This window comes from Periplaneta americana, chromosome 1, assembly GCF_040183065.1.
Source record: "Periplaneta americana isolate PAMFEO1 chromosome 1, P.americana_PAMFEO1_priV1, whole genome shotgun sequence".
Classification (NCBI taxonomy): domain Eukaryota; kingdom Metazoa; phylum Arthropoda; class Insecta; order Blattodea; family Blattidae; genus Periplaneta; species Periplaneta americana.
Genome location: NC_091117.1, coordinates 35,424,817 through 35,446,515, shown reverse-complemented (window position 1 = coordinate 35,446,515; position 21,699 = coordinate 35,424,817). Strand labels below are relative to the sequence as shown.

General features: G+C 35.7%; 1 protein-coding gene across 1 annotated transcript; it reads left to right on the top strand.

Annotated features, from left to right (window-relative positions):
- The first annotated feature begins 3,798 nt into the window (after window positions 1–3,798).
- On the top strand, window positions 3,799–21,471 carry Rpp30 (ribonuclease P protein subunit Rpp30). The gene is made up of 8 exons (XM_069818422.1): window positions 3,799–4,278; window positions 5,217–5,350; window positions 10,264–10,338; window positions 12,588–12,656; window positions 13,470–13,676; window positions 17,595–17,662; window positions 19,793–19,872; window positions 21,253–21,471. The coding sequence occupies exons 1-8, from the start codon at window positions 4,185–4,187 to the stop codon at window positions 21,429–21,431; spliced, it is 906 nt and encodes a 301-aa protein (XP_069674523.1). The 5' UTR covers window positions 3,799–4,184; the 3' UTR covers window positions 21,432–21,471.
- Window positions 21,472–21,699: the final 228 nt, after the last annotated feature.

Genomic DNA, 21,699 nt, shown 5'->3' with positions numbered 1-21,699 from the left:
ACTGGGTGACATAAAACATTCCTTGCTCTAACAAATTGCGTCATCAGGGAAGGACAAACAATCAGGAAATTGAACAAAGTATGAGCTTATATTTTATAATCTGAACAGTTAAATAGTTAATTTAATTAATATGCCTAATTATTAACTGTTTTGCATCAATTTTATTGTATATTAAGACTAACAATTATTTATCTTATATGAAATACTGAAAATAAGTATCATAAATGTTGGAGAGGAATCAGTTTTAACCTGCATATGAATCGAAACAGACCACTCAGTTTAACCCATGAATGAAGAAGAAGAAGAAGAAGAGGAAGAAGATCGTCACGTTTTATGTTACATCTGCTTTTCCAAATAAAAGGTCGTACTTTAGTTTTTTCAACTGCTAACCTACTTACATACATTTTTCACACACCTTACAGCAGTACATTCTCAGAGTATTATTTCTGACACATTTGTAGCCTAGTATCATGTGGATACCTGGTGGAACTTACGCTTTTCTGTCATTATGTTGCCAGTACTATTTCTGATAAAATATCACGGTACAGCATTTCAAGTGTTCCATAATCCCCTCATACGTCATATAACTGTTGAATGAAGATGAACGATGTTTTTAGTGGGTTATTTTACGATGCTGTATCAATATCTCAGGTTATATAGCATCTCAATGAAATGAAGATAATAATGCTGGTGAAATGAGTCTGGGATCCAGCACTCATAGTTACCCAGGATTTGCTCATATTGGGTTGAGGGAAAAACCTCAACCAGATAACTTGCTCCGACCAGGACTCGAACCCAGGCCACCTGGTTTCGCTTTCAGACATGGTAACCATTACTCCACAGGCATGGACTGAACGATGTTAAGTGCACTGAATTTGCAATGCTAAGTATCTAAGAAGTTATGGGCGAAAGTAAATCAGTGTACTACACAGTTTATGGTATTTTTCAAGAAAAATGCATTTTATAATTTACCCAGTGATAAAATCAATTCTTTCTCTCTCACTGGAGATAGTCCTGATTACCTCGGGTAAAACATTTGCATTTTCTGCGCCCAGACAATGTGGTATTTATATGTTCCAAAATCTCAACAGTATAGTGCAAATTATTGGTTGTAACAAAAAGAAAAAGTATTGTCTGCAATATTTTGCTACATGCTTGCATTTGCATTAGAAATAGCTGTGCAGCACTTCATAAAATGTTCAATAGGATGTCTCGAAAATGACTTTCCAAGATATAAGAAGGTACAATTCTTAAGCACTTTATTCCCGTTATTGTAATTCTAACAGTATAATCATATTTAGTTAAAACTGAAAAATTATCAGAACTGTATTTCCAAATGTTCTGAAAAAAAAAATTGATTTAATGTAAACAAAAATTTACCACAGACAATAGTTGCAGACTCACTCCTTATTTCAAAATATTTCCATGCATGCACACTAAAGAAAAAATGTTGCTGGAAAGTATTATCCGTTCGAGTGTACTTTTGAATAAACTCATTTCAATTTATGAGCCTGTAATAATTACATTCTTCGAAAGAAAATTCTCAGCTATTACTGCTTCTTTTACTGTCCACTGCTTCTATTTGTTCATAGAATTTCTAAGAGCTTTGAGTCGCGACTAAAACTGGTGATATACTTTCTATTTTTGTTATGACTTAATTTTCGTTTTCTGTAAGTTAAACATAACCTCCAACTTGTTAATGCAACTGTGTTATCCAAAACAAATTAAACATTCCCAGTATGTTGAACAGCCTACTGCCAAAATACATTTGCATTATACCACACATATCTCCAGAATGTATCTTACTCTTGGACCTTACACTATATTTAATTTGTATCTGTTGTTGTTTTCTAATGCCAGAGTCATTTGTATCTAATTATCTTATTTTTTTACCTCTAGACTAATATTTCTAGAGAGCTGTTTAAATTAGCTTATTTTAATGCATATTGAGTTTCTGACTTTTTATTTTTAATATTATTTTATAATTATTCATTTATATGTGTGAGTGTCCATTTCTGGCTGAGTGGAAGAGAAAGCCTGATGGCTTTAACTCCGCCAGAATAAATAAATAATTAACTGTAGATACCACAAATTAAGCAACCCTTAAATGAACAAAGGCCAAGAGATGAAGCAAGTAAACTGATTTCATTTGGGAAACTGAAAGAGATTGGTATTATCATCATCATCATCATCATGTACAGCTCTTACAGTGACAGGTTTTTTTTTTTTTTCTTTTTTTTTTTATTAAAGAGAGGCAATCAGATAGATATCCCCAAAAATAAGTATGGAATTGGGCTTCCCACATTTTACAGGAATCTAAATGGGCACTGCTCAGTATAAGTATATACCAAAAAGATTATTTAAGGAAGGAAGTGTTGTACCGTACTATTGTAAGTTTAGATATTGTGCACTTATGTAAATTAGTCGATCACATAACATACATTTGCCTTCTTTTCAGCACAATGTCTGCGTATATTCGACATTGAGAAGAAACATATTTAATTTATGATCAATGGTGGCATTAGGGTTCCCAGATGTCCAGATATGGTGGGACATTCCCGATTTTCAGGAAATTTTTCCGTGTCCTGCTCATACCCTTTGCAAGATGCTGAAGGTCCTGCTTTTTAAGATACTATTAATAAATAATAATAAATTTTATTACCCATTCATAAGCGGAATAGAAATTCGAGCACAACGCGAAACAAATACACCACTCACAGTGTTCAGACTTTAGGGATATGTAAATTTAAGAGAATAATCTCCTGCTGCTTTAAATTTGTATTTTGATATTTATATGTTGATCTAAATATTATTTAATAAAAACTTTTTCACGCGCGCGTGCGTGTGAGCGAGCGCGCGCGCGCATTAAATGACACAGTATTATAAATTATAACAAACTTAATGAAAAATAATCTTCATTTTCGGATACACTGTTTTAACACTTATATAATCACTTATGAACATCATAAACAAGTAAAAACAACTTCACTGTGATAATATTATAAATTTGGTGGTAAATGACCTGATCGAGTAGTTTCGACGTGATTTGCGTCATCTTCTGAATCCTAATCGAGGATGACACAAACCACGTCGAAACTAGCCTATCAGGTAATTTACCACCAAATTTATAATTCATATTATTATTATTATTATTATTATTATTATAATTATTATTATCACTTCATGTAAAAGTCCCCTTTCATATTTTTAAAATGTGACAACCCAAGGCACCAGTGGCACTGGCGTGGCACCAGCTTGTATGAGCCCGAACCCACCCAATAATATTTGTCGTGTTATCATTATTATTATTATTACTATTTATGATATTTATTTTAACTTATAACTCTAGGTTATAACACAGTCTAATACTTAAGTATTAGACTGTGGTTATAACTCAAGTGTTTGAGCCCACCCAATGTTTTCCAAAAGTTGGCGCCACTGCTAGGTGTCATAAAAACGTAATGATACCGGTACTTTTTTATGTGGGCTCTAAATTTCTGACATTTCTTAATTTAATTTTGTGGATATTTCCAATTTCATGCTCATCTCTTATTATAGAACAAATAAATGAAGCTCTTTATTGAATCATGAGGACTATTGGTGGTACCTTCAGAATTTTTCGATATGCCACTGATTTCTGATAATTAAATTCAGTCCCAAGGGTTGTTGCTAAAAATGAGCTTTGGTTTTTTTTATACTTATTAACATTATGATCAACTGGTGAACAATTAACACCTGAACTTTTCCTACAAGAAAGACAATTTTAGAAAGGTATTTTTATCATGTTACCGGTACTGGTACATGAATAATAAAGTCAGATTTTTTATTTCGCTTTCGTATTGAAACTGGACAATAATTGAACTTGTAAACATTGTGACAAACATTCAATCATTCTTATTATATTATAAACATCAGTCTAAAAAGAAATGAAATGACATTGACGCCTTGTGATGGTTGTGAAATAAAATTGCTGAAGTCGTGAAGGGAAAAAGGAATCATCCACGAGTAAATGTTGGTAGGCTTGAAATTTAAAAACGAAGTGCAAAAAGGAGAGTTGTGCGGTAATCAATTCACTGGTGGTATTGTGTGTTAATGTTAAATGTATTGGTTACTGATTGATTATAGAAGAAATGTTGTTGTGATGAAATATACTGTAACTTTAGAACGAAAGTTGACAATAAAACATGATATCCGTTCGTGGATTTTGTGATTTAAATGTGTGTATTGACGGAGAAAATAAGAAGTCCCTCAGGAACACGTGTCAAACATTATTAGACTGTAAGTGAAAGCACTTTGCGAAATTTAGCAACTTAACCTTAAAATACAGTGGTGTGATTTACTCTGATGAATATGAAAGTATTTTTACGTACGTAGGTTTTAGATTGGTTATTGCTAGAGATTATTATAAAACATGGCAGCATAACACTAATGACTCTTTGAAACATTATTTATGTATTGTTATTAATGTTATCGTCGTTAATACTTCGAGCTGATTGCACCAATAATATAAAGCATGTACGTGCGAGGAATAACTTCAGTTCATGGTTTCCTTCCTTCCTCATTTACCTCCACCACTCCTATCTTGTGTACACAAAATAAATTAAAATCATTGGCACTGAAAACTGATTGTCAGCGAGGTAAAGATATAAGTTACTGAAATTTTTCTGTTGAACTGAAAATTCATGTAGTTCAATTGTGTTACTGTTAGGCAAGTATTAGGTTTATCTGTTACTAAATACCAGCATTTTCTAGATTTTGAATATGAATGAATCATTGAGGTACAAGAATGGAGTAATGAGCCAAATTAGAGTTCGCGTCCCTACAAAGGTTCTTGGGTGCTGAACTTAACATTTATGTGAGCTCCTAGCTTGAAGACCACACCACTGACTCACTCTGCTTGGACCATCTCATTGAAGGAATTTAGGGCAAATTTATTTTTTAGATTAGGAATCTTAGTCTCACCTTTGGTACGATAGGCGTCGGACAGGCCGCCTCCTTTCCGCAGTAAAGGGCTAGAGCACCTACTTTCCCCTTAAAGTGTAAAGATGCTAACAATATGTCAATTATAAGAAAATGTTGAAAATTTAATTAAAATATGTATCTATCTTTATTTGGTAATATAGGCCTATGTGCCCTGGGCCTCTATTGCGGGAAGATGGCCTGATCGATCTTTACTACATAATTATCCTAGTGTTTATTGATGTTTCGTTGATTAGTAGGATACCGAGTGATAGCATTAAACCATGTCTTTGATGCTTCTGTCTTGGAACAAAAAAAGAAAAAGAAGAAAGGTGAAGTTCAAGAGAAAAGTGATCCTATTCCTGCCCCTTCCAATGAAGATATTGTCCAGGTTGGTATTAAAGTTTCCTAATGAAATTTTGTACTTGTTTTAGTAGACTTATGTAGAGTATGTTGATTTTCTTTGCTTTATTAATTAGATAATGTTTTAGTAAGCTTACTCCCTGATATTGTAATTGTAAATTTAATATTAATTGTCATTTAAATTTTAATAAGTATTGTAGATTTTGCAGTCTTACTCCCCTGGCAGAGGAATCTTCTCTTTATCTGGTTAAATTTATACTAAATAAACAAATAAATACAGAACCTGTTTTCATACATTTTTTAACAAGATTCTTTATGCTGTTCCTATGTGGAACCAGAACATTAAGACATTTTGTTGCGAATTGTCTTCACAATCTTCCTTAATCATGCTTTTGAAAGTAAGTCTATAGCATAAAAATCTTTTGCTCCAATGAGTAGGCCTACTTTTTGCAAGCCATTTGAACAAGCTTAAACTAACACAACTGCACGAATATGAACTTAAAACACAACTGCCGTTTCGTCCTTACAGAGAAGTGTTCTACTGCATACATTCTCTGTATTATATAAACTAAATTTAACAGAAGAAATACTGAAATCAGAAGTAAACACTGAAATAATGAAACAATTGTCTTTAGAGATAATTAATATTAGGTACCCTCCACAAAACTAGCTTCATTTATACACCGATGGATCCTTGATCTCCAGAGAACAAGGTGCCGGTGCAGGTGTTACGTGCTGTCTCTTCTCACTTTATAGATCTCTTGGATATGGAACAACAAGTTTTGATGGTGAAATCATTGCAATAAGTGAATGTCTCAGGAATCTTCTATGCCACATCAATAAATTTAGGAATGCAGTTATATTGTCAGACTCCAAAGCAGCTATTCTATCAATCGTCTCTAAATACACACCTTCATCTCAAACAGCAGAAATAACTAAAATGCTCTCTCAATTAATATCACTCAATAAAAGAATTGTATTCCAATGGATACCATCTCATTGTGGAATCCTGGGAAACGAGAATGCGGATGCTTTAGCAAAGAAGGGTAGCACTGCTACTTACAGACCTGTTACTAAATCTACGTATTACTCTGTGAAAAGATTTATTAAATCTACATACTTAGACTTCAAAAAACAAAATTTGATAACTCAATCCCAAGGGAAAAAATGGAACTTCTGCATCAAAATCCACAGTTAATTCCTGATTTACCACGAAAATCGTCTGTAGCTGCATTTAGAGTGGCAACAGGCCATGATTGTTTGGACAAACACCTGCATAGAATTGGAATATATCAGTCCCCTAACTGCCCATTGTGCAACTCAAACCAAGAAATGGATTCGGAACACCTCAAAATCTGTGCTTCAGTGGCTGGTCATGATAATATCTTTGAAAAATATTGGAGTGCAAGAGGTCAAATGACTTTATTGTCAAACGCCTGGCATTAGAAAACAACAACATTCTCTGTATAGTCCTACCATCAGATCTGTGCCCCCATAAGATATGCGAACTGAACCTTAATTCCTTTTCAGCCTCGGCAATTCATTTCTCTCCCTGTATTCCTATTTCTCTCTTTTCTATCCCTCTCTCTTTCTCTCCCCCACTACTCACAATTTTGAGCCTTCTTGCGGGAGAGTTTATTTGCACTTGCAGTCCAGTGTTGTCAACTCAACATGAATACTGTAGCACGGAGTGGTGAAAGAAATATTATTAAGCAAGTAATAGCATTTTGCATAAGTGAATCAGCGTCAATAGACCTACTTAAATTAAATTATGAATAAGTCATAATTAACCTTGCAGTATTATAAGCAATATTCAAGGTACATGACACTGTTTGACGGAAGTTTGGCAACATCCCTATTCGGCAAGGTTCGTGGCCTGCTGTTTGACGTAGTGGGAGAGAAACGGGTGGAATGGGGTGAGTAGAGGCGTTAACTTTTCCAAGAACGACGACAGCGCTTAAGGGGCATGGATCCGATGGTCCGACAATACCAGTTGTTACAAACAGCTGCTATTACGAAGCACTGTGTGCATTCACATGCACTCACAAGCGAATAAGAGCAATGTTGATATTGCAAGCATTGGGATGATCTGCTGTCATATACTGTACTGCTCATTTGCAGCAAAAATTGCTTTTGCACAAAGAGCACAAGTTGGTTACCACTGGTCTGTAATGGTGAAGTCAGTGCAGGGTCAAGGTCAGAAACTGGCTCATGCGCTTTATATCATCTGAACTAGTGAGTTCATCGCAACATGTGAACCAACTGTTGTGAATGTTGGCGCAGTATCAGTTGCCACTGGTCACCTGCACAGAATGTAAGGGAATTAGATATTAATACAATTCGAACTAAGTCCGGATGTATTATACCAGGCCTATTCATGCACATACACATACAGGATGTTTCAGTCTAATGTGCTCCACCCATGCAGCTGCTTTTCTATGTAGTAATGATACATCTGTCGGTCATACTGCACACTGAGTTGACACTGGTAGTATTTACATAATATTTTACCCAAGAACATGCTGAAACTGTCTGCATCCTTTTCTATACATGTTTGCCATCTGCTTATCATGTTCTTCGTCACTCACTAAAGTTCTCAGCAAGAAATAGAGACATTCTCCTAAATGATATTATACTTGTTATGCTGTAAGGTGCATGAGATTGTTATTTACACTTCATCTTTCAGTGAACTCTAAAGATAAAAATTACAAGGGGTCATGTCGGATTGAGGGGATCACAGATTGATACTAATGACTCTGTCCTGAAACACTTGATTAATTTCTTATAGAGAAGCATTTGCTTATGAGCAGTGATGGAAACAGTTTTTCTGAGGTCAGTTCTTGTGAAAAGAGATGTAAAAGGAGATTTGCTTACTACAGACCAGGCAGTTTGAAAGAGTGTGAGTGGATGAACAAGTGATGGGTGTAAGAAAGTGAGTGTGGTTGGTTGAGTAAGTGATGAGTGTGGTTGGTTGAGCACGTGAGTGTGAATGGATGAACAACTGTGTGGGTGTCAGGAAATGAGTGTGAGTGGATAAGCAAGTGTGTGGGTGCAAAACTCTGCAAGTGAGTATGAATGGATGAGCAAGTGACTGAGTGTCAGCAAGTGAATATAAATGCATGAGCATGTGTGGGTGTCAGGAAGTGAGTATAAGTGGAAGAGTATGTGAGTGACTGTCAAGAAGTATTTGTGGTTGAGCATGAGTGGGTGTCAGGAAATGAGTATGAGTGGATGTCAAGAGGTATGAGTGGGTGTCAGGAAGTGATTATAGGTGGATGAGCATGTGGGTGGGTGTCAAGAAGTGAGCATCAGTGGGTGTCAGGAATTGGTTATAGGTGGATGAGCATGTGGATGGATGTCAGGAAGTGATTAAGTAGATGAGCCTGTAAGTGGGTGTCAAAAAGTGAGTATTAGTGAATGAGCATGAGTAGGTGTCAGGAAGTGATTAAGTAGATGAGCCTGTGAGTGGGTGTCAAGAAGTGAGTATTAGTGAATGAGCATGAGTAGGTGTCAGGAAGTGATTAAGTAGATGAGCCTGTGAGTGGGTGTCAAAAAGTGAGTATTAGTGAATGAGCATGAGTAGGTGTCAGGAAGTGATTAAGTAGATGAGCCTGTGAGTGGGTGTCAAGAAGTGAGTATTAGTGAATGAGCATGAGTAGGTGTCAGGAAGTGATTAAGTAGATGAGCCTGTGAGTGGGTGTCAAGAAGTGAGTATTAGTGAATGAGCATGAGTAGGTCAGGAAGTGATTAAGTAGATGAGCCTGTAAGTGGGTGTCAAAAAGTGAGTATTAGTGAATGAGCATGAGTAGGTGTCAGGAAGTGATTAAGTAGATGAGCCTGTGAGTGGGTGTCAAGAAGTGAGTATTAGTGAATGAGCATGAGTAGGTGTCAGGAAGTGATTAAGTAGATGAGCCTGTGAGTGGGTGTCAAGAAGTGAGTATTAGTGAATGAGCATGAGTAGGTGTCAGGAAGTGATTAAGTAGATGAGCCTGTGAGTGGGTGTCAAGAAGTGAGTATTAGTGAATGAGCATGAGTAGGTGTCAGGAAGTGATTAAGTAGATGAGCCTGTGAGTGGGTGTCAAGAAGTGAGTATTAGTGAATGAGCATGAGTAGGTCAGGAAGTGATTAAGTAGATGAGCCTGTAAGTGGGTGTCAAAAAGTGAGTATTAGTGAATGAGCATGAGTAGGTGTCAGGAAGTGATTAAGTAGATGAGCCTGTGAGTGGGTGTCAAGAAGTGAGTATTAGTGAATGAGCATGAGTAGGTGTCAGGAAGTGATTAAGTAGATGAGCCTGTGAGTGGGTGTCAAGAAGTGAGTATTAGTTAATGAGTATGAGTGAGTGTCAGGAAGTGACTATGAGTGAATGAACGTCAAGAAGTACGAGTGAATGAGTATGTGAGTGGGTGTCAAGAACTGAGTATGAGTGGATGAACATGAGTGAGTGTCAGGAAGTGAGTGTAGGCGGATAAGCAGGTGAATAAGAATGGCTGAGGAAGTGGATGGGATGGATGAGTGACTTAATGGGTGCACAATTGAATGATTGTAAGTGGATGGGTGTCAACAAGTGAGTTGGTGTAAGATTGAGTGGTTGTAAGTGGACGAGTGTCAACAAGTGAGTGTGGATGGATGAACGTTTGAGAGAGTGAAGGAATTAATTACCATAAATGGGTGTGAGTGAGTGAGGAAATTCTTATTGTTATTGGTCTGTACAGTCCATTTACACATATTGCAATATTGAACTTTGTAACTGGTATTACGTGGCATGTAGGCTGCTACAAACCTCTATAAGTTATTTGTTTTAGTGCTGGTATACTGAAATACATCATGCTATATTTTGTATTTTATGAATCACGTTATTTTAACTTACATTGTCAGACTTTTCTGATGTGTGCCTGAAATTTAATATTGTAATTTATTTATTTATTTATTTTCGTTTTTCAGCATTTTAAAGGAAAACTTGATATAAACCAACGGCTGACAGTTGTAATATCTAGTCATATGGAAGCACATAAGTTGGTGAGTGTTGCTTGTGATATAGTTATAGGTCTCAATTACTTTTGAGTAATTTCTTTGGATCTCTTGTCGACAGCGTGAACTTAGCAGGATATCTTAATTGCAGTAAATATAGTTAAGTACAGGACAGTTCCTTCTTCTCCGCCCTCCTCCCTCCACATGAATTCAGATCTAGGAAAATTGTGCAGTGGAAGTACTCTTGTGAAATAGTATTGTATCTCTACATGTACTGTTTTTAATATGGCAAAGAAAAGGTTTCCATGACTTGCTTAATGCAAAACTGTTCTTCCTATTCATGACTGTAGAGTGTACTTCAATCTCAGTAGCATTTCTTATGATTCATTCCATAACCAGATTTCTTGGCCAAGTTGATTTGATGGTGAATGTAAATACTATGCTCAGCGATAGCCAACTTATCAAGTTGATTGTACAAGGATGTATCTTGAGTGTTCCTTTTTTGGGTCTTGATGGTACGCCCAGTTTGACCAATATTAATTCAGGGCTAAGCTAAATTATCTTCCCAATAATAAACATATGTCACTCACTTTTAATAGGATTCAAACACATAAAATTGGTACAGTTGGAAAGAGTAACACTCAAAATTTTGTTTAATGTGAGCCCCTGGTAACTCAACACACATTCACTTGTAGTTGAATTCCTGCCAGATACATTACAGTATAGCATGATTGATTGTTACGATGGTTGCTATGATATGTGCTCTCAGATCAAGAATGATCTGTGATAATGGTGGTACATAGACTCGATCTTTGTTGAACTCCCACAGAAAAAAAATCACATAGTGTCAGGTCCAATAAATGTACAGGCCAATGTAATAGTTTAACATCTTCAGGACCAGCACAGCCAGTCCATCTGTATGGTAGTTGGTCATTCAGACGATTTCTTACTTCCCTATAAAAGTATGGAAGTGAGCTGTCCTGTTGGAAGATAAAACCAGGATTGTTCTCTTCCAGATGCGGCACGAACCATTCTGTAACATGTCTAGGTTATCTCATTGGAAAAAAAGGGGTTGTACATCTTCTTATGAGTTCTAGGAATTACATAGAACACATTTGCTTTGTGCTGCTTGAAGACATGTGGGTTTTCTGTTCAGATTCTGATGTTATGTCTGTTAACTTTGTCTGAAATACGGAACATGACTTTGTCACTAAACACTAAAGATTCTGTAAAACCATCGGTTTCCATTAGTGGTTGCATATTTGCGCAGAAAGAATGTGAGAGCATATTGTCGTCTGACTTCATGGCCTGCAAAAATTGCAGTTAATAGGGATATGCAACAGTTTGCGTAGAGTATGCCATACAGTCTTCTGATGCATACTAAACTCCATGTTACCTCTGATGGCGAATTTTTGCGGGCTGTGTGTGAAACTTGCATGGACTTGCTCTACAGTTTCCTCACTGATGAGTAGCAGATAACTTTCTCTTACAAATGCAACTTCTTTCCTTAAGTTCGGAATCCTGCTTAACAAATTAAATGTTCACTGCAAAACTTGTTTCGCACATTCTGTTGCACACAAATAACAGGTCTTTGAAGGTGGAAATTTGGGGGGGGGGAAGCTCTCCTGTTTTCGATGGCAGCCATTTTCTCTCATATTGCGTAGGCAGTGAACAGTGCATGCTACAGCTGTAAGATAGACCAAAATAAACTTTGAGAATATCTCTTTCCATCAGTACCAATTTTGTACATATAAATTCCACCTGGTGTAACATAAATTATGTTTGTAACCAGGAAGATCACTTAGCCTATCCCTTTATACATCTCTGTACTCGCAAGGAATTGCATAAATTTTCTGGAGCTCTCAGGGTAAGATCATCCTTAACAGGATACATGAAATTGGAGATTTTACATGGGGCAAAGTAACTGATTTTAGGATCCTTTCTTAGCTGTTTGGGAGATATTATTAAGTGTAAGAAACATTATTTTGTCTTATCTCATTTATTTTCTGTGTGTCTAAGTATACCATGATCTTTACTAATGTCGTGAGTTCATAAATACTGAATATAAACAAATTAATTTGTTTAGGAGTAATCATTGCACGCAGATAGAAGTGGTATGTCAAATAGCATTTTTCAGTATCAGAAGTGTTGAAAGTAAGTATTTCCGTGTAGGTCTGGAAATTGTATAATGAAATAAAAAAAAAAAAACTTATAAAAGCAGGTACTTGAAATGAATATTATTTGTATTGCTTCTTGTCAGTTGTAAATATGTAATAATTGATTTGATTTCTTTTTAGAGCCAGTCTGCTAATGCGAAGCTGTACAACATTCTGGCTGTTATTCCTAATTCTCAAGCTGCGTTCCAAGTAGGTATTTTTGCTGAGGAAAAAAAGCCCAATATTATCTTTGTCCATTACAATTGGTTTCAGACCTGTGGCATGAAAAGCAGTTATTCTAACTTTATTACTAATAATACACTGTGAAGGAGGTGGAAGTCGTATATTAATTGAAATTCTGCTGAGAAACAACTTCATAAAACAAAAATTTAAGTAAAAATATAGTAAATATTTCTTTGTTAAAGGTAAAAAGTTCTTTCAAAGTCACTATTTATTCTAGAAATTATTAATAATAAGTGATTGAATGGTCAGACTTTCAGCCTTACACGCAGGTAGTCTGGGTTCGAGTCTCAGTGCGGCTTTTCATTGAAAAATCCATAGTGACACTTATGGCGGGCAAGGTCGCAGTTGGGGATTTTCTCAGGGTTCTCCTATTTCTCCATACTAGGCATTTACATCATTCTGCTAACGTTTCTCCATTCCACAGCATTCTCCAAAAGCATTCATAAAATCTCAGAATAAAAGAAAGAAGTATTAAGTCATTACCGTAATTAAAATAATAATTATTATTGTTTCAGTACATAGCATTGTGATTTTACTTGATGTGGTGATATCTGGTAACATTTGCCAACATTGAAAAGACGGCCATATTAGCTTTTTAGGAACTAATCTTAAAACCCCACTATATTATGTGGCACTTTTACTGAGATATCTGAGAAACAGAAATTTCATTTACAATAATGCAGTACACATGCTATTTCCCTCCCAACTCATCTACAAACTTTGCTATATCTGTAGGTATGGCATTTTTTTTTAATATCTATAATTTAATTTGTTTTCCAGCATGCCTGTTCAACAATGGAAGTGGATCTCATAACGTTTGATCCAAATAATATAGGCGTTGTCAAATATAACAGGAAAATGTATAATATGGCAGTGGGTCGAGGTATTAGCTTTGAACTTATGTATGCACCTGCAATAAGAGATTCAACAGCGAGGAAGAATATAATTCAGTTAGCTCACTCTTATCATGCTTATGGAAAATCGAAGGTAAGAATGGTATAAGTTGTGACGAATAAATTTAGGATTATCAGTTGTGTCTTGAGATGTACTATGTCTGACATTTTGAAATTTCCTAATTTTGTCTCTTCTGGTTTTATTTTCTATTCTCCTCAAGTACCTCATTTCAGTGGCTTGAATTTGACTCTTGTGTTTCGAGATTATAGACCATGACTCAGCCCTATATTAATCAGTGGCTTGAAGTTGAGTCTTGTGTTTCGAGGTTATATAGACCATGACTCAGAGCCATATATTAAGCCTAATCAATGACTTGAAGTTGACTCTTGTGTTTCGAGGTTATAGACTGTGATTCAGAGCCATATATTAACCAGTGGCTTGAAGTTGACTCTTGTGTTTCGAGGTTATAGACCATGACTCAGCCGTATATTAATCAGTGGCTTGAAGTTGACTCTCGTGTTTCAAGGTTATATAGACCATGACTCAAAGCCGTATATTAGGCCTAATCAATGGCTTGAAGTTGACTCTTGTGTTTCGAGGTTATAGACTGTGATTCAGAGCTGTATATTAATCAGTGGCTTGAAGTTGACTCTTGTGTTTCGAGGTTATAGACCATGACTCAGAGCTGTATATTAATGTAGGTACATATCGTCGTTGATTTTATGAAACCACCTATGTGACAGTACAGAAAATAATTTTTCAGAAGGAAGAACAAATTAATTAAATATCAATAGGCCACTGATTCTCGATGTTATGTTCATCATGTTCACCAACATTTTCTACCGAATTACTTCATATTCTTATGTAGACTCACTGAGTTTCAAGTACCGGTAATTTGTTCTTCCTATTGAAAAATTGTTTATGCTCGACCATGCCGAAATGTACTAATTATACACCTAGTAGCAGTCCTTTAATGCATGTCATTAAAGTACACCTACTCATTAAAGTACAGGTCTTCAGCCAATGATAACTCAGCTTACATGTGTTCACCCAATGAGAAGTCAGCTTTGTACCGTTATAAAACCGCAAGTATCGATTATTCTCGGATATGTAATCGAAAGAGAATTAGCGAAAAGTCACAGAGGTTGAAATCCAATACTGTCACGGAAGGTTATGTTCTGTTACTATAATAATTAGCGTTAATTGTAAATAATATTCAAATAAATTCAATTTGTCGTCTCGTTTTTCAATGTCGAATTCAATAATCAAGGTTATAATATTATAATATTATCAAGTTTAACAGGATTATACATAAGGTCAATGACATTATTGTTCCTCGGAAAAAATCAATACTTTCGCTTCTGTGCACATCTCACAATTCACGACCTAGAACAAGGTCACTTCCGATCTTGTCAGATACAAATAAAATGTATACATCCGATTACCGGTAATTTCAAGTTAGAAATAAGGTCGAGCATAAAAAGTCGTATGAAACTCGCCTATAATGGTAATTAAGAAGCTGGTATGAAAATTATGAAACTCGCTTGCTCTCGTTTCATAAACATCCATACTCGCTTTCTTAATTACTATCATTATAGGCTCGTTGCATAATGTACTATTTACTGTCACATAGGTGGTTTTATAAAATCAGCGACAATGTATAGTTTTAAGACTGTTAATTGAGTTCTGTCTGTAACTTCTTTTTTATTTATAAAAAATTCTATTTAGTGCATAGAATAATCTTCCTGCTGCTGAAATTCTGTTATTAATTTCCTCATCTATTCTGCCATTGCAATTGATCACACAACCTAGATATTTAAATTGTGTCACTTGTTACAGAGTTTGGTCTCCTATGTTAATCTTACAAATTTCTTCTTCTCTGCTGATGATCATATTTTTTGTTTTATTGACATTTATCTTCGTGTTTTGTTTATGCGTTTATTTACAGTGATGAATTGTTGAAGTACTGTATTGCCTCTAGTACAACCTCGAATATTATGTGGTCCCAAGTGTTCAGATATTCTATATGGAAAAATAAAAATACCTCAATATAATACGAACTACACTTTAAAAATGTTACAGAATGAACAAATTATAACTTTAAAGCTACACTATCTACCAAAAAGTAATTGGGCACTGTTTTTTCCCCTTTAAAACCTCGTGGTAACAACTCTTGTTGCTATAACAGCAGCCACCCTGTCAGGCATACTCTCCACTAGTTTTGTTAGTATATCCACTGGAATGTGTCGCCATTCCTCTTGCAACATGGCACTCAGTTGGACAATGGAAGTTGGCCCCATGTTTCGGTGAATACTATGCAGTGGTATGCAGACAATAATGCTCACCTGTTGGACTGGCCTGCACAGAGTCCTGATCTCAATCCCATTGAACACCTTTGGGACGAATTGGACCGGCAATTGAGGTCTCGGGAGATGCGGCCAACTTCCATTCTCCAACTGAGTAACATGTTACAAGAGAAATGGCAACGCATTCCAGTGGATATCCTACAAAACTAATGGCGAGCATGCCTGACAGGATGGCTGCTGATATAGCAACAAGAGTGGTACCACGAGGTTCTATAGGGCCAAAAACGGTGCCCAAATACTTTCTGGTAGATAGTGTATTTTCATGTTTTCCAGTTGCAGTATTTAGCAATATCTTTAGCAATGTCTCTTTCTCCTATACCCTCATCTTTTGAACTAGAAGTAGATTATTATTCACACTGGTAATCCTCCCACAAAATGTCTTCCTCGCTGCCATGCATATTATTAGAGAAGCACTTTGTAAACTCTTCACAATTGACTCACCGCTAATCTTACTCCTTGCTGTAATTATTCACTGAGCCAGCAACTCCACACTTGGTTTTTTCATTTTGCCTTTTGGAGTCAGAGCATAGTACCCTTCAAGCAACCAATGATTGTACTTTCTGTGCACAAATACTTCTTTTTTTACTAAAAAGGACTAGGCTGCGATTATAATACAAGTACAGTTTTTGCAAGGCTGCTTTCATTCATTCATACTTTCCTGCCCAAGGGCAGATCTTTCACTGCAAACCCAGCATTCTCCAATCTTTCCTATTTTCTGCCTTCCTTTTTGTCTCCACATATGATCCATGTATCTTAATGTCGTCTATCAACTGATATCTTCTTCTGCCCCCAAACTCTTCTTCTGTTCACCATTCCTCCTAGTGGATCCTTCAGCAGGCAGTTTTCTTCTCAGCCAGTGACCAAACCAATTCATTTTCCTCTTCCTGAGCAGTTTCAACATTTTTTTTTCTTCGCCCACTCTTCTTAGCACAGCTTCATTTCTTGTTCTGTCTGTCTATTTCACATGCTTCGTTCTTCTCTATATCCACATTTCAAATGCTTCTAGTCGCTTCATCGTAATGTCCATGTTTCTACCCCATACAATGCCACAAAGAGCACGTCACTAGTCACTTCCTTAGTTCTTTTTCCAGAGGTTCACAGAGATGCTTCTTTTTATGTTAAAAACTTCCTTTGCCATTTTGCTGTTGAGATTTGGTTTTGACCAATGCAGTAAAACAAACAGAAAAGTTCTTTGACATTTTTGTTGCTTTGTTAGTGATTTTTGGTCTCTACTGAGACATGTGGACATGAAGTCAGCAGCCGGCTGGTCAGCCTTGGCCCTTCATGGGCTGTCACGCCACGGATTATTAGTGATTTTCGGAAAAAAAAATCTGAACAAGTTTTGATTTTCCATATTAAGAGAACTAGCAAAAGAGTTGTAGTTACTTAATATTTACAAATGCTCAGTAATGTTGAAACATATAAAATATTGCAACTGTGTTCTGTTATTTTTTACAATAAAATAAGAATATCTCTATTAATTATTCCATTTTAATGGTAATAACATGCTATCTTATCCTTATAAATAAATGCATAAGATCTCATTCTGTGTTAAATTAATTTAATACTATGTTGTAAGTAATTTTAATTTACGAATCGAATTTTATATTTTAAATAAATAATTGTATGTTTTATTTTTCGCCAGCAAATTGTTGTGTCCAGTGGAGCATCAAATCCTTTTCATATTCGAGGACCATACGATATAGTAAATTTGTATCCTTTATTTAATATGAAATTCTTTTCTTTTGTTATCTTCTCCTTCTAGCTTGTGTCCTCTTTCGAAGGACGAGTTTTTGGTAAGTCTGTTATTGGTACCTTTTACATTTATTTCCATGCGCACATTAAGGTGGTTATGAAATAGTATAATGTATTATTGTTTTGAATGGATAATGGAAGGATTGCTAGATTCATAGACTGGACTTTCTTCATGACTGATTTAAATGTTGAATACTCTTTGAGGCACGTTGTAACACTACATATTATTAAATTACGACATAGAAAATGAATGTAAACATTCTTGCTACTAATTGAACTCGAAATTCTGTACTGAAAAGTAATAATGTTTGAGAGGCAAAGTAAATATAACTCTGTACTGAAAGTAACAGTGTTTAATATGCAAAGTAAACATGGTCTCCTCCACATTTCTAAGGGACCATATGTTGAGGCATTGCACGACTATTTTAAAAACATTAACTGAAATGTAGAAGTGTCTTAACTTAGATCTTGGGGTGTACTATGAGCAGTAACATGAGTTCCTGCTAGGAAGTCAAAAGAAGGAGAGCAATGGCAAGGGAAGCTCTTAATAGGAAAAGCATCTTCTGCGGACCTGTGGAAAAAGAACTGAGGAAGAAACTAGTGAAGTACTTTGTGTGGAGTGTGGCAGTGTAGGGGGTAGAAACATGGACATTATGACGAAGTGAAGAGAAACGACTGGAAACATTTGAAATATGGATATGGAGAAGAATGGAGAGTATGAAATGGACAGACAAAATAAGAAATGAATCTGTACTAGAAAGAATGAGTGAAGAAAGAATAATGCTGAAACTGATCTGGAAGAGGAAAAAAAATTGGCTGGATCACTGGCTAAGAAGAAACTGTCTAGTGAAGAATGCACTGGAAGGATTGGTGAACAGGAGAAAAGTCTGGGGAGAAGAAAATGTCAGATGATAGACAACATTAAGATATATGGATTTATGACGAGATGAAGAGGAAGGCTGAAAAGAGGGAAGATTTGTAGAATGCTGGGTTTGAAGTGAAGGATCTTCCCTTGGGCAGAAAACTATGAATGATTGAACAGTTAGTATTAGCAACTATTTATTTTTTTTGTCTGTGTGCTGTGGAGATCTAATGTGTGCAATTGGAGAGATTTTGGCATGAGTTCAATAAGAGATTTCTTATTAAATGTAATTTACATTTCTTTAATCCTTATAAATATACAGTAGAACTTGGTTATAGCGACCTCATTTTGTGTGACACCTCGCCTATAACGTCAAATATTCTGTGGTCCCAACTAATTCCCCATAAGTCATATGCTTTCCTACCTTGCTTAATACAACAAACGCATATGCGTCTACCTCGCTTATAACGTAATTTTCAGCCTCAGTTTGGAATAAGATTTTCTAAGAACCAAAATATTTTGTTGAAATCTGACCCTGACAAATTCTTTACAGTCTCCTTCTGTCATAGACCTTTGGAATGCAGGCGGATTCCCCACCCCATTATAACCTCCCGAATTCATGCGGTATTATATCAGTTTCAACAGGAAGTTTTCACTAAGTGCACGCATTTTAACGCAGAATGTCAACTAAAAGAAGTGAGTGACGCTTTAGAAGTCATTATAATTATGAACATGTTCTATGAAGCTAGGGAAGGGAGTAGTGAAATTGCAACTGAAATTATGAACATAGAACTTAATTTAGCCCTAGAAAGTGTGTATTGGGCAAGTAGAAGACAACAGAGTAAAATGACTGATTACTTCACTTCTAAGTATAAAGTAGTTTGGTGAGTACCGAACAAACTGTTTTAATACAGAATACTGTATTTATATTTGTAGGCCTACGTGTATTTTATTATGTTCATTGCAGGCTTAAAAATCAATACATAAATCTAAAATAAGTCCAGGCCTAATTGAGTTTGTTATTTTTCATTTTCCACCTCACTAGATTGATAATATGAATCTCGGTTACTACGACACTCGTTTATAACAACATAATTTTTAAGGTCCTTGGATGTCGGTATAACTAAGTTCTACTGTATAATTTTTTGCAGTTGTTTTATTGATGCTTAATAGAATATAATTCCAACTTAACATTGTACTGTATTATTTCTTAACCCAGATCTCAGAGGTCTTCTGTTTGGCCTCAGCGAAGAGCAATCAAAAGCTGCTTTAACCTCAGCTTGTAGGTTTCTGTTAATAAGGGCAGGTGAGTAAATGAATACGGTGCAACATGGTCTTCTTCAGGGTACTCAATTCTGGGAATTAAATGTCCAGCTAAGGGCAAGTTACAAACTACATAAATTTATTAATTTATCCCCTTCACATTCTCGTAAACCAGCAATCAGTTGCCAAGATATTTATACTTGATTTCATTTTAGAGCATAGGGACAGATTATATGAGGAAATCTCTTGTTCCTTTGTGCGAGATCGTGCATATTTGCTTGGTTTCCGCACAAAACCAATCTGCGGAAAATCTAAAATTCCACATTCAGTATTCCCAACCTAACACACATAACAATTTCCCTCTTCTTACCGCTTAAGTGACATATTCATTTTACTGCTTTAGGCTTTTAACATATTATTTTTTAGAGACGTTCAATATAGTAATAATTATAAATTGGAAACTTACCACTGCAATTTCATCTAAATTGCACTGTTAATTATTGTTTTTAAATATTTGCAAAAATTAAGTAAACTCTACAACTCCACTAAAGTTACTGCATTCGTGATGCAAGAAATATTAAGGAAGCCGTGAAAAAATCAACAAGATTCCATAGACTGGGGGGAAAAAAAAGACAAACGTATATCACGGCCTGCTGGAGTATAGTAAACACAGAAAACATTTTAAAGCAACACTGTTGAAGATAGATATTTTTGTTCTGCAAATTTGCCGTCATTGAACAGAAACCAAGATGGAGATTTCATTGCAGCTAATTAGAAATTCTTCTTTCAGGTATGTAATAAACTATTTTCGCACAAAATAATGTATGATACACGAGCGGTATGTTTTCTTTCAATTCTCGGAGATTAAAAAAGCTCAACTACGTTTCGCTTTTTCAAACTTTTTCTCGAACATGAAAACTTCAACATACTGCTCTTGTAACGCATATTACTATTTTAGATCATTTCATCATTATCATCATCACATCACCATCAGTAGACTTTTCCACTCAGTTGTGGGTTGTCCCAGAACATAGCCTCCTCCACAAAGTCTTGTCTTGCCACAATTCCTCCTCTTGAATTCTTTCCCATTATGGCTTCTCTCTTTTAAATCTATGCATACTTGATTTGACCATCTACTCCGTGGTCTTGCTAATGTTCGTACACTTTTGTATCTGAAGAGAAAACATGTTTCATGCGCACTGATCAATGGACATTACAAAGCTATGAGATAGTTTTCACATAGGTACATTTATTTCTTTTAAATTGCTGTAAAATTACAAATAAATTGTTTATGAATTTACGGTACTATAAATGAGAGATCTGTAGATGTATTCTCTAGTGAAATTTGGGACTTTGTAGTGTTAGTGTGTATTGTTTTATACTTTTCAGCTAGTGCTAGTGTGTATTGTTTTATACTTTTCAGCTGGTCGACGCCTTGGCAAAACAGTAGTAATTCCAAGCTCGAACAATAACATATATAAAGAGCCTGAAGAAAGCGATATGATCACTGAGGAAATGGAACTTGATTGTGAACAGCCAGCACACAAGAAATTACGACAAGATGTTTCTGACTCTGTTACATCACTAGTTGATAACACATGAAGAAATGATTATTCAAAATATGACAGTATTTCTTCTGGTGTCCAAATTTTGTTTTGAATATCCACAGTGATGTCCGTGAAGTTGGCCATCCTAAGCTGTTGAAGGTATATAACTTGACTGTCTGTTGGTCTTGTTCTTAATAATACTGGGTGAATAGATTGTATAGAAACCACGTGGTGACTCAACTCTTGGTCGAACTGCTTGCAGATGTACTTGTGCTTGCTAGTGATGCTGCACAGTCTATACACCATAAACTATTAATGTAAAA

Excerpts from the sequence above, each read along its gene's own strand:
- Rpp30 (XM_069818422.1), top strand. The coding sequence starts at position 4,185 with ATGATATCCGTTCGTGGATTTTGTGATTTAAATGTGTGTATTGACGGA. Across the intron at positions 5,351-10,263 it reads CCAATGAAGATATTGTCCAG|CATTTTAAAGGAAAACTTGA; the intron begins GTTGGTATTAAA and ends TTCGTTTTTCAG. Across the intron at positions 17,663-19,792 it reads CCATACGATATAGTAAATTT|AGGTCTTCTGTTTGGCCTCA; the intron begins GTATCCTTTATT and ends CCCAGATCTCAG.